General features: G+C 43.9%; 1 protein-coding gene across 7 annotated transcripts in view; it reads left to right on the plus strand.

The window, feature by feature from the left end:
- The window catches only part of LOC1269252 (probable G-protein coupled receptor Mth-like 1), a 160,335-nt gene extending 152,488 nt beyond the window's left edge, over positions 1 to 7,847 (plus strand). For 4 of the 7 annotated variants that reach the window (XM_061655183.1, XM_061655184.1, XM_061655185.1 and 1 more), the window contains exons 7-8: positions 2,832 to 3,003; positions 4,226 to 7,847. In XM_061655183.1, the coding sequence (XP_061511167.1) occupies positions 2,832 to 3,003; positions 4,226 to 4,417 (364 nt within the window). In that variant the 3' untranslated portion in view covers positions 4,418 to 7,847. Of the gene's footprint in view, positions 1 to 2,801; positions 3,004 to 4,225 lie in introns of all 7 variants that reach the window. The other 3 variants (XM_061655180.1, XM_061655181.1, XM_061655182.1) reach the window with 1 other exon arrangement.
- The last annotated feature ends 5,581 nt before the right edge of the window (positions 7,848 to 13,428 follow it).

The following is a 13,428-nucleotide window of genomic DNA, read 5'->3' on the forward strand; positions in this document are numbered from 1 at the left end:
CCGGTTAACACTGGAATGTGATGTCGTAAATCTGAAAGGAGAAATTGTTTAATTAGGTACAATTACCTCATTCCCTCCCCGTTTTGCCTCGTGCTTGAGAAGGCAATGTTTTACTGTCACATGAACAATAAATTGCCACTTTATCAATGTGTACGTTCTTTCGATACAGTTTTGGAGAAGGTTGGCAGTGTAATTTGGCACCATTCGTAAATCTAAAATTGAAATCAAATTAAAAGGATGTTAAAATTGCAATGAAGCGAAGGAAATGGAACTGATGCTTTGCAGCACCAGAAGAGCCACTCTGGATGGATACACAGCCAAGAGATATCGCAGAAAAGAAACTCATCCTCAAATGAACGGAGCCTCTCAACGTCATCTCAGAACCCAGCAGGGGAAAAAAGTACAGTTTCCTAATTGAGGAATCCGTCTCAAGCCGATTCCGCGAAAGGAAAGGAAACTTTTAAACGATTTCCCCAAAAAGTGCACTAGCTGGCACATTCTACTCACGTTTTTATTCACATTGTTTTCAATGTTCACCTTGAGTGAAGGAAAACGAATGCTGCAAAAAGAGAGGTTGAACTGCATCCAGCCCAAGCAAGATGCACTTTCAGCAAATGAATCAAGATCAATTAGCGTAGGAAAAGGGGCGAAAACTATGCAAAAAACCGGGTACAAAACAATTGGTTTCTAATTTTATTTCCAGTGCTTGGAAAACACGAAGCAAGAAAGCTTCAAACGTACTTGCTCACATGCCCTTAAACAGAGACAAAGAGTGAAAAATGCCCAACCCGCATCTTTAGGGAGCACTTTCTGCTGGAGTTATGCGCAAACAGTAGAAGCATGGAGAGATTTTTATGCTTTTTATTCTGTAGCAACTACAAAGACTACACTTTGAAAGCTTGCCCACGAAAACAACAAGGGAATGGAGAGGTTTCGTTCATGAACAAAGTGCAAGTGAAATTTGATCTCCTCTGCAGAGAGGAAGACTTCAACAGAACGCCTAACGACCAGGTCAATCTGTCGTTCTGCCTCACGGGGCGGAGGATGTTGTTTTCCAATTAAATCTCCGACCCTCCTCCAGGTCCAGGTTGTTAACGAATCTCTTTACCTTAAAGGACACCCTGAGAAGGGGACACGGTCGATGACAAGCATTCGATCCTGCACGCCGACATAAATCGGACTTCACGGCGATAAACTGCCATGGCAACGCGGCGTATTACCAGGCTTTCCCCCGAAATGGGGAGAATTGTTTGAATTTAATTTCATCAGCAGTTTTTATCACATCAATCGTTCAATTACACACACACACACTGATTACTCGGTGAGTTCGATTGGGTCGAGTAGCCACCTGGTAGTTGTCAAGGGCACAAGTGCGCTTCAAAGATCGCGAGAGACTGTACCGCTGTACGTTTATCTCGTGTCAGGTTTCCCGTCGTGGTGAATATAGATTTATTGGTGCAAGCCGAGAGTGTGTCTACGTTCAATCTCGCCTGTCTTTTCCGCCCAGCAAATCCAACGCTCGGCCTTGGTAATGAACTCCCTGAAGTAAAAATGGGGTAAAGCTTTTCCCCCCTGGTTGCCCTCTTGTTTGGCAAAAGACACGAAAGCTGAAGCTGAGGCCAATTTGCTCCAGTGTTTGTGCGAGAGAGGAGGCTGCTGGTTGGGGATGAAGGATGGGACAGTTTCCCACCCCGCCTGGGTGGGCTCTTGGGCCGCGACACAACGAGGCCGGAAAAGTCGACCACCTACGGTGTGTGTTCATAGGCCTCGGTACAAGGGCTGGCGCTACGAGTCGGCAAGTACAAAAATCTGTATCATTGCGGGCGATAGTTTTTTCTTGTGTCTGTCTGTCTATTTCTCCCTCTATCGCCCTCTTTACAAGGATTTATTGCAACATTTTTTTGCGCTTTTTTTTTCGGTACACCGTTGCTGTGTTGCTCCTTGTGGCGGAAATCCATTTGTGTGGAGAGAATGCTTGTGTTGTGCTGTGTTTTATCTGTTGGTAGAAAGCAACCTTTTCCCCCCTTTCTGTCTGCCGCTTCTGTCTCCGGAATCTGCATTCTGCAAAAGGCGGAATAAGGACGATAGTGCACCGTCGCGGTACTTTGCGCCGATCTCGGTTACCAGGGCAACCGACTATGGGGGGTGCGCAAGACGACAGACGAGTGATAAATCTAATAGTAAAATGGTAATAAAATAAAACACACGCCACAGAGCAATGGTGGCCAACGAGTAGCGAGCGGGCAGGTTTTGCTCTACTAATAAATAGGGCTGCTGCAGGGTACCTTGTACCCAGACCACGAGGAATATGAGGACTTGCGACGCGATGTGTAGTTGGCGTAAAAATTATGGCAAAATGGCCACATGCCACATTACCTCCCATGCATTGGGGACGCGCTTTGCATGTTTCCGCCAGCCAACTGTGGCCATTTTTGGTGCACTTTTTAATTCCCGTTTCGGGAGGGTCGGGATAGAATGTGCTGTTGTGGAAATTTAGACTTATGTGCTCTCCCCGACCTGGCCCCGTATCTGTAGAACATGACGTAGTTAGAGTATCTCCCCCCATCTGTGTTGTTGTTTCGGTCCGGTTAGAATAAGCAAAAAAATCGGGAATATGTTACGTCCTTTCAGGGTGAATGTGTGTATGTGTTCTGTGCGTGCGTTATGTTTCGTTTCTGGCATGATTTAATGACCCACCAACCCCCTTCTTTCTCTCTCCCTCTCTTTGTTTGCCCTCTCCCTTCCCCTCTCTCTCTCTCTCTCTCTCTTTCTCTCTTTCTCTCTCCATGTGGTATGCTTAGCCGCGGTTTGGTTTCTTCTCCCTCTTACAGTGCCGCGCTGGGGCGCGTCTGCCTCAAGCTGGTGGTCGTGATGGGTGTCACCTGGGTGGCGGACGTCATCTCCTGGGCCGTCGGCGGCCCGAACTACATCTGGATCGTGACCGATCTGATCAACGCGCTGCAGGGCGTCTTCATCTTTATCGTCGTCGGCTGTCAACCGCAGGTAAGTTTCTGCTGACTTCTGCTTTACCTTCTGCTGCCAAATCAAGTCGATAATCATCGATCGAACTTTAGCTGTGTGTGTGTGTGTCTGTTTTTTTTTTATTATTATCGCCAGTCGAAAGGAGTTTCTCTTCCAGCGCTGCTTGTTGTTAGCAGCAAGAAGAGATCATGGAATGGTTGAACCTGCTGAAGAAGCAGTCCGTTACGCTACGCAGCAGTTTGATAGGTTAGCGTGCTAATAATTAGAGCAAAAAAGGGCATTTAATAATTTTGCTTGACTTATTTTAAATTGTAAAAATTTAAAACAAACTGCACTTTAATGAAGTTGAGAGAATAATTTGCAATTATTTTTAACTTAGTATTTTCCCCATAAAATGAACCCTAAACCTCTAAATCTTTACATTTTAACCGTCTTAAAACACTGTATTGGGATGTTTTACTATTTTGTAGTTATTTTCAAAATCCAAAATGTAGAAAACAGCTATTTGATGATCCAAAAATAGCACAAGACGCTCACCAATACATATATTTTCTCTTCCATAATATTATACATAATCAACCGCTTCACCTTTTGCGAACCGCGAAACAAACTAGCGCTTCCGACTGATGGTGGCGGCTCCATTGTTAACGCTCCACCAACGTCTCCTTTGCCCTTTGGAAGCATAGAGAGACAGAGAGCGAAAGCTCAAAGCCACAAAATCTCATTTGGCACCGGTGTCATCTGCGGATGGCTCCGGACACGATCGATGGTGGTTAGAGCGGCATCCGACCATCGCCGTCCGTCGGACGAACCGAAATTAACCTTTACCGCCCAGGCGTCGTAAAGCCAACCGAAGCGAAGCCTTGTTCTGCCTAGTTGACTGACAATTGGAGCTGTCTTTCTCTGCTGGAAGAGTAACTTTGGCACAAACAGGAAGCAAACGAGAGAGAGAAAAAAACAAAACGCAAAGCTTATAACAGCATAATGCACTCACTCACCCTCTTCACACCTGCACGGTGCAGTCGAGTGAAATAGGGCAGCATAGGTCACAAAACTAATGTCCTGTGAGGAAAAACAAAAGCACCGCGAGAAACCTTCTTCCGGCTGCGATGCACATTCATATTAATTATTCTAATTCTAGGTATGCGAAAATAAAATCACAATTTATAACTATTCCCATTTTTCCGTCTTTTTTCCCCGTCCTGCGGCCATCGTGTTTTTCCCCTCCCTTTCTCCCCCGCAGGTCTGGGCCGCCATGAAGCGCTTGTGGAACTCGAAAACGGGCCGCTCGTTCACGAACACCACGCACGGTCCGCAGCACTCCAGCTCGTCGCACGGGCTGCCCTCGATGGGCGAATCGATCACGAACAACACCTGCACGAACAACACGACCACCACCACCTCCAACCGGGTGCCGATGGAAACGGTCTGCTGAGCTGTCCCCGGGGCCTGTGGGTAAGGGTAGACCACTGCACATAATCGACGGAGACGGGATTGATGCGGGGATCACACAGCTAAGCGGACCAAAAACTCATACAACACACACACACACCTAAACTTCTAACGACGAAGATGCCACCAAGATGTGTCGAAAGCAACCGGTAATCGACGATGGCCAAATGCGTGCCCAAATGTACGCGAAATGGTCGGAATATAGTGTTTTTATCATCCATCATCATCCTCATCCTTAAGATAGCATCAGCGGGTCGCGCGCGATTAGCAAATCATCCTCTCAGCAATATGATCCTCTCGTGGATGTGTGTGTATTTGTGGGGAAGAGCGTGGAAAAATATTTAATTTAATCACTGGGAAGACTTTTGGGGAAGACTGTGCAGAGTATTCGTAGCGAATTACGAAGCCGAATTTGAAGCCTGGTTTAATGTTTGGGGGAAGTGTTGAGTACACTGTGACCAGCCAAAAAACACACTTAAAGTTGTTTTGTTTCTGGTTCCACCATTTTCCACCCCGAGCAGTTCGCTTACCTTCACGCTAATAGTTTGTAGAAAAAGTATACATAAATACATAGATCGCCTACATACTTGAAGGACTTGAACGGAGAGCCCCTGTGTTGTACTGTGAACAAACAAAAAAACAAACAAACAAACAAGCCAGGGAGCAAAGGATGCAAGTACACATATACTAATACGGATAATAATTAATATTTAATAAAATCAGTCATGTTTCGACACTCATTCTCTCACTCACACCAAGTTCATGCTAAACCATGCTAAATAGGCAACGGGCGGCTTCAGGCACAAACAATCCTTTCTTACAAAGGGGAGTTTGTTTGGGAGGGAGAACGAACACGTTGAATGTGGAAGTGAATTGAACATCAATAATGAAGACTGATCATCGAAGATCAATGATTGGGTTTAAATTGACAGTTCTCTCCATATGGCTCCCCTTTTTTGAAACGGACGCTTGAATCCTCTGCCACACAACAAATACGCATTCTTAGTATAGGGATTAGCAATTAACATTAACAATTTTTAATTTAAAAAAAAAACAACGTAGCTACAGAGAAGACGTATACTAAGCACGATGATGCCTCGAACCTCGAATTTGATCGACAGTTATGATCGACTTTCTTTTGTTGTAATAAGTAGTGTAGAATGATTGCCAAAAATCGAAATCCCAAAAAAGTGTCCCTGCAAACCGGGAGAACCGAACAGAACAGGAGAAGAAGGAGCCAATTTGAGTTATGCGAAGGCATGGGGAAGCGCGTTACGATCGAGCGATGATCACGCCGTTGTGTACATTTTATGTTATGACATTAGTTTTAGCTGTTGCTCGGTCCAAGGGGGGGTAGGCATTGAAGAAGGGCGGTCCCTCTGCCAGGCCAGGTCAACAACAACGCTGTCGCACAAGAATGCATTAGCCTGTACGGTATATATATATATTGAGTTTAGTTATTGTTATGTTAAACACCCAAAACACTGCCCTACTGCCTCTATTACTCCGGTAGCTTCACCGGTAGCGTTGCTTTTGCTTTGTTTTCATTTCCAACAAATTTAATTTGGGGAGAAAAAAGGCGATTTTCGAAGCATTATTTACTGAGCTTTACTTAAGTTTATAAGTCCGTTTGCGTTTCTTTCTAGCGAAGGTTTTGTGGCAGCCTCATGCGAGCCACTGTGTAACGCGTGTCTTTTACTTGTAGCCGGAAGAGAGTATTAATTACTTAACACACCTTATATGACTCCCTTTCACGCGCTCCACCACTCATTTGCTGTAACACAATGTGTATTTATGTAAATAGTGTATAAAACTTTGATTCGAATGTGTTATATGCAGCTTCCAGCATCAACAAACAAAAAACGGGACAAATTGTTCTCCTCGTTTTTATCTCCTCGGTTTTGATTGATCCATCTGAAGCCAAGTTCTCAAGTGATCGTGGGTAGGGGCGATTGTTTGAAGTCGAATGTAACACAACACAGTTAAAACACAATATGTATTTAAACGCGTCGTGTTTGATAATCGTGTCCTTTTTAAAACTATATACACATACGCATACAAGCACGAGTATAAAGAACGTGTGCATTAAAGGTAATTAAACTATTATACTATTTCTGAACATATAACAGCGAGAAACAAAACAAAACAAAATGGGAAAACAATAACGCAAATAAAACGAAATTAGAGCAATTTACGGTCGAAAGCAGCGGGAGCAGCAAAGGGGAGTAACAATTCGGAATCGGTATCGGTTTTTTTGTGTATGTATTCTACACGTTTTAGAAACGTTTACAAAATTTTATGCCAAAACGGAACGATCGGAAATTAAAAAAATCGGTACATTTTTTATGTCGCGAAGCAAGCAAAATAAAATAAAAAAACGGAAAATTATTAGAAATTAATAAACGAATAAAAAAACGTAATAAACAAGCCGCCCACCGGAACTGCACACATTGAAGTCATACGTAGAGATATACAAATACATTTAAAAAACACAGTTTCACAATCGAAATCACAATTACAAATGAATAGCCGTTACATATTTCAATGAGAATCAGACGTTAATGTTCATTCAATCCACAATAGAAACATTTCACATAAAACAAAAATCTTCTGCAGTAGAGCATTTTTTCCTCCCAATTAAATTGAAAATAATACCATATAAAATAGCGAGAAAACCCAACAGGAAACGTTTCTAAAGTAAGATGGAAGAAGCTTTCCTTGAACTTTCCTATACTCACACCCGCTCACACTCCAGCACATGGAGCTGGGATAGAATTGGGATTTTGCATAATCGAAGCAGGCATCGAAGCATCGGCGCAAAACAAACACACAAAAACGAACTGGCAGCAGCGAATGCAGCAGAATCAATTAAACTTTCCTCTCCAATTAAGCTAAAAAGCGTAGTTAATCAATTCACGCGATAGATGTACTAATCCGGCAATAGGGTGATAAATAGCAGTAACATATGCAAAAAAAAAACAAGGCGAAAAGCGCACAAATGTGGCAGTATCAGTATTTTTGTTCTGTCTGTTTTTACAGCGGAACATTGAGAAGGGCGTAGAAAGGAGGAACAGGACATTGGCCGTTGCTTAAATAAATCGATCCGGAGCAGCAAGCGAGCGAGCGAGCGAGCTAGCAACTGGTTGGTCGTAGCTGGTCGCTAGGCAACTACTGTTTTAGCATTAATCTTGTTCACCCCTTGATACGATGCACAACATACATTTTGCTACGTTTCGGAACATCCTGCCACCTGCCACAAGCAGCGCAGTCTTGGATCTTTAAACCCCCTTTTCAATGTGCAGCTTTGAAACCAGACAAGCTGCTGTGCACCTAGAAAATGCCATTTGCATTCTTCCACCTTAACGTTGTCAGTGTCACACAACTTTATAACATTATAATCACAACAACAAAAACACAGAATTTCCCCCATTTTCATCTCATCACTCGCAAATACAAAACAGCTGTAAAGTAACATTAATCGATACCACAATATAGCGTCTTATAAATCGAACCATATACTAGGTGTTAATGCGATATTATTGCGCCTGCGAAGAATGCACTCTGGCGTGTGTGTTTGTTTGAGGTAACGGAATTTTCGTTTGTTTTTTGGAACAATTTACAAAATTCGAAAAACGATCGAAGCATGTCCCGGCTGCGAAGTGTGCTTATATTGTGCAGTTTACGATGCCGTTTTAACATTCAATACAATAAGCGCAATAAAGCTATACACTGAGGAACTCCCTCCCTTCCCCCCTTTAAACTATACACGTATTATCGGTGGAAAAATGTAGGAGGAACAAGTGCGTGGAACTGTGTAGAATATCCGGAAAATAAAGAGAATAGAAAAAAAACAACAATCACTCTATGGGGTGTGGGGGTTGGATTTTGCTTTGCTATTCATGTTGTACTAAAACATCCGAAAATATAGATTTTAATTAATTTCTTTTTGTATGGGAAGCTCAGAACCTTTACGGATGTATTAGATTTTTTTGTTCTTTTTGATCAAAATTGTGATGAATAGTAAACATTGATCTTGAACATTTGACAATTGTATGTAATTTTAGCCGGTCTCGTAGCACAGTCGTCAACTCGTACGACTTAACAACATGCCCGTCATGGGTTCAAACCCCAAATAGACCGTGCCGCCATACGTAGGACTGACTATCCTGCTATGGGGGGGAATCAATTAGTCACTGAAAGCCAAGCCCACAAGTGGGTACAGGCAGGACTTGACCGACATCGTTTGTTGAGCCAAAGAAGAAGAAGATGTAATTTTCAAGAACACTCAAGAGAATCGAGTGATTCCTGCTGTTGTTGTGTATTTTACATTTCCAAGCAGCTCCAAAGCTGCTTAAAGGCTGCCGAAGGGTTGCTTGAACCTCTAAGCTTATGCAAAGCTGCAAAACCCCAATTCAAATCCTTACTTTGATGTTTAAATTTCTTGCTCTACTGTGTTAAAATAAATACATTAACACATCTCGCCACTTTGAAGAATATCCGAAGAAAGTAGGAAAAATTGGCTTAAAAAAGGTAAGTCTTCTTACGCAACAATGTAGTACATCACTTTAACGCACTATCAACGCATCGTTAAATCATCTTATCAATTTTAAATCATGACATGTTCGCATTACATCATCTCCGGGCCACCTGCCCCCCTTCCTTCGCCATCGAACAAAACACACGCCCAATCTAACATGATTGACACACGCGTAAGAAATGGTTAGAAGGCGACGACCAAGACGACTTGGAAGGCGACGGCTTCCCGGAACTTTATCGCGTGTAAATGATGCTCCACGTTTTGCTTCCCTCACTTTACGTAATCGGGGTGGAGAGGAGAGGGGAGGGAAGGAAAAAAAAACGCAAATCCCCTCCCCCCCCCCCCACTGGCAGATCGTCCAGAAAAATGGCAATCAAGTTGTCATCTTGTGCGCACTCCTTTCGCTGGCGCCATCCTGACCACTGCTACCGATGGGCTCAGAAACGCAATGAATGCACACAGTCACACACACACACACGTGGCTCTATCGTTGTTGCTTGGTTGGTGTGTTGGTGTGTGAGTAATTATGCATCCATCATGCGGTGAGCGGAGTGTGCCATGGAAGAAAGCCATTGCGTCGCATGACATAAGTCAACGTGCGCGCGATGACGCCGACGACGACGGTTGGTTTGGCGCGGCACTTGCGCGACACACACACACACCGTACAATTAGCATAATAACTGCCGGGAATTACACTACATAAAGCGGACTGTCCGTCCGTGTGCGCGTGTGTGTTGGTGCGTTTAGGGCTGATTGAAGTAGTAACGTGTTGCGTGAGTGGTTTGACGCACTGGCACAGGTTGATTGCAGAAAGAGGGTTTTTCCTCTCCGTTGCTGAATTTAGTGGGATGATTCACTCTCTGTGGGTTGGGTTAGCTCTTTGCCCGTCTTGAGCGCGGAGGTCACTACTCATAAGCCACGGAGAGAAAGCAGTAATTCACCTTTGTGGTACCGCATGTGGTCACAGTCATTGATCACGATAGTGCTCATAGTCACCATAGAAAGGATGACATCACGACAACATCCATCCATAAATCACCTTAGTTTTGACCTACTTGGATTAGAGAGAGGAAGGAAGAGTGTTCGATTTTAGTGTATTGGATTGTAGTTTGATAAAATCCAAAATGTTGATAAGCGCGCGCCGATCACCTTCCTCCTAGATCCGATCAAGATTCGAACTGAAACTTGAATGGTACATGGCCGTGCTGTAACTGATTCCACCACACAGGAGCTTGAACTGCTGGACGATAATTGCTCATTTAAATGACTTTCTTTTAAATTAATATCCAAATGAGGAATAGGAAAGGGTTTTTCTTTTACGATTTCAAAGCGATTTTTCAATTTTTTTCTCGTCAACTGCATCCACTGCGTAGGGCCTTTTCCCCCAACCTCCATATCCCAGATGCCCTTTAGTGGTCATCGACCGATAACAGTCCCCTTTTGAGCTCGCTGAGGCCAGGTGGTCTGGTAGAATCGTAAAATGCATTACGGTATGATAAAATAGACTGAGAAAACTCTTCCATATCGACCCGTACAATGTTTTTCGTTTTATCAGTAGGCTGTGAGAGAGTGTCCATTGTAACCCCCCCGACTGACACTAGCCAAAGACCCCGCTTACTGTTATGGTAATTCCTTTGCTCGAATCTTTTGGAGCTGAATGGAAATGAAACATTTCTTTTAAAGCACTTACCAACTTGCCGATGCGTAGAGAGAGGGCCTGACAATTCGCGGAATTTCACCAAACTCCACCAACAACAACTACAACCACCACTGTCCAAAAAAGCGGCCAAACAAAATGCCTCAGGTGCGGCGCGGGGCGAAAGTAAAGCAAAACATGGCAGCCCCATCATCAACCCCGTGTTTTAACTCGCGCACCCACAGGTGACTTTGTTTTTGCATACACTTACACTTTCCGTGCACCAAGGTTACCGTGGTGCTACACGCCGCCCATGAGTAACCGAACGCAAACGGGGTTTGCAAAGATGAACTTCATTTGGGGAGGCTTTCCTTTGCTTGCCCCCCCCCCCCCCTCAGGGGAGAAGCCGTGAAATTGGTCGCCAACACATATATATGTATGCGTACACACGTGTCCGAATGCAAATACACAGATGAAGGGGGCGAAAACGGACGGCCTTGGCCGTAGGGAAATTGGTGAGCCCTGGGCGAGCAGGCCGCATACGTAAAGCCGCTTCGGTATCCATCATCACGGCAGAGGAAGTATTTGTTGCAGCCTGGGTCAAATGGGGTGCAAGATTTTGGGTAAGCAAAAAAAAACTGCAGAAAACTAAGGTCGTCACGGTGTGACCGTTTGTGTGTTGGATTTTGGAACCGAAGCGTGTTTCACAATAACACAACATGCTAAACACATGCTCGATTTTTTTGTGTGTGCAATTTTTTTTTATGCTAAAACAGGCCCTTGTTTTATGACCCTTTTTTTGCTTGTTTTTGTACTTGTTGGCGCAGCTTTAATTGCTCCTCAAAGTGCAGTCATTAGTTGATTGCACGATTAGATGACAATCTCTTGCACGGCATGCTGCGCACAAACTTCCCGATAAAGAGCTGGCGCGCTGTGTCGAATCCGCACCGCCATTAACCAGCCCAAGTAGGCTGTGAATGTTTCGTTTAAAACTGTCGTCACATCCTCCCCAAAAAAAAGAAGCTCCTCGTACGCCGCTAGGTCCACCATCTCGCTAGTGTGTCGCGTCCCAAGTGCGTCCAAACGTCTTTTGATAGCGTTTGATTAGCGGATGTGTGCTTTATTGGACAATTATGCACAAAGTCGCAGCCACCACCACCACCACCAGGGCCCCCATTCCACCAGCAAACCAACCGTGCCAAATTGATTCATTGAAGAGTCCAACACTACACACTCGTCACATCGTTTAAACACGTGACAATTGGGACAAAATAGACTGGCCCGGGGAGGAAGGAGCAGCAGCAGCAGCAGGGCGTTCTACGTACCAAGTACCTACTGACCAAGTTCGAACACAAGCGGAGAAAGAAATCTTCCAAATCCCACTCATAAATCCTCTCACTCTTTGGTCGGCCTGGGCGGAGTGTACATACATAGTGAGCATAGAAGCATAGGAAGAAGAATGAAAAAACCGGGCGATAAAGAACAAGGCAAATCGGTCCCTGACTGACCTAAAACCTGTCCCGTAGAATAACAAATACTTCAGTCGGCTTAACAAGACCGACACCCCGAATGCAAATCTGCGCACCGCGCTGCATCGGTGCAAAAAGGGGTTTTCTTCTCTATGACCGGGCCCCTGTACCTGTGGGTGCGTTTGTGGTTCGAGCGTTAAGGGCTCAGGCGTTAAGGGAAAAAGGGAAGGGAAAAAAAAATACAGTCTACAACACTACCGAAATTGCAATTTCGAAACAAACGACCGAGGCCATTTTCAATGGTAAATCTGGTAAAAAGTGTTCAAGTGCGGTGGAAAAACCCCTGGTCTCAGTCTCGCTCTCTCTCTCTCTGCCTACTACGGCTAGTTTTGCATCCGGTACTGCTGGCTTGGGGTTTGGGTAGGACAATAAACATAAAAGCATAAAAGGCGCTTACATTTCTTCCACCGTCTTTCGCCGAGCGCCGAGCCTGCCTTCCATCACTGTCCATGGGACCGTTGTGCAGTCTTCCGGAGGTTCAGGTACGATTTGAAGTGAACATTTTTGCAAACAATTATGCTTAGAAATTGCTTTAGAATTTATTTTGAAATATTATTTACACTTAATTCAAGGATAAAGTCAGGATTTGAAAGCACTTGATGAAATAAATGAATGAAATAAATCTTTATCCTTAAAAATCAAGTAAAAAATGTCTTTCTTATGGGATTTGCAACAATTGTGCGGAATAGTTTATCAAAACAAATTCAAACCAGAAAGAAAAAAAATAAACAAAATGAGTTGTAGTGATCCCCAGCAGCGGGCATCAAAAACATCGCATAGGGATGGCTTGAACGCATTATTGATGGTGTGCACACTGACATTTGTAACTGCAATTGACATGTTTCTCTTGATGATTTATTTTTACATGTAAAATGCTTTTTTGCTTTTTCTATAATTAGTTGAATTTGCAATAATAATAGTGTAAATAACTTACTCATAACTTTTTTGGACAAATTGAAATCATTAAAGACAATGTGTCACCTTCCAAAGGTGGCAAAACTCGCTCAAAAAGTTTTTTTTACATCGTAAGAATATTCTTGTAATAAAATAAGCGTATTTTTTTATTAAATTGTGCATCAAAACAAAGTTTAAAAACATATCCACACAATTTACGCCATTCCGATCCCTCAAAAGTGCACCCGCTCCATCCACAGTGTGTGTGTCTGCAGCGCACCAGTGCTCTCTTTGTGTGTTTGCTTTGCGATGTTTTGCGCTCACCAGCCGCAGCACGACGTTTCGGATCGGAACGGCACGTTCCGTTCGGGCAGCGCAGCCCGACCGGGGTGCTGCC

The sequence above is a fragment of the Anopheles gambiae genome, chromosome 3, assembly GCF_943734735.2.
Source record: "Anopheles gambiae chromosome 3, idAnoGambNW_F1_1, whole genome shotgun sequence".
NCBI classification, from domain to species: Eukaryota; Metazoa; Arthropoda; class Insecta; order Diptera; family Culicidae; genus Anopheles; species Anopheles gambiae.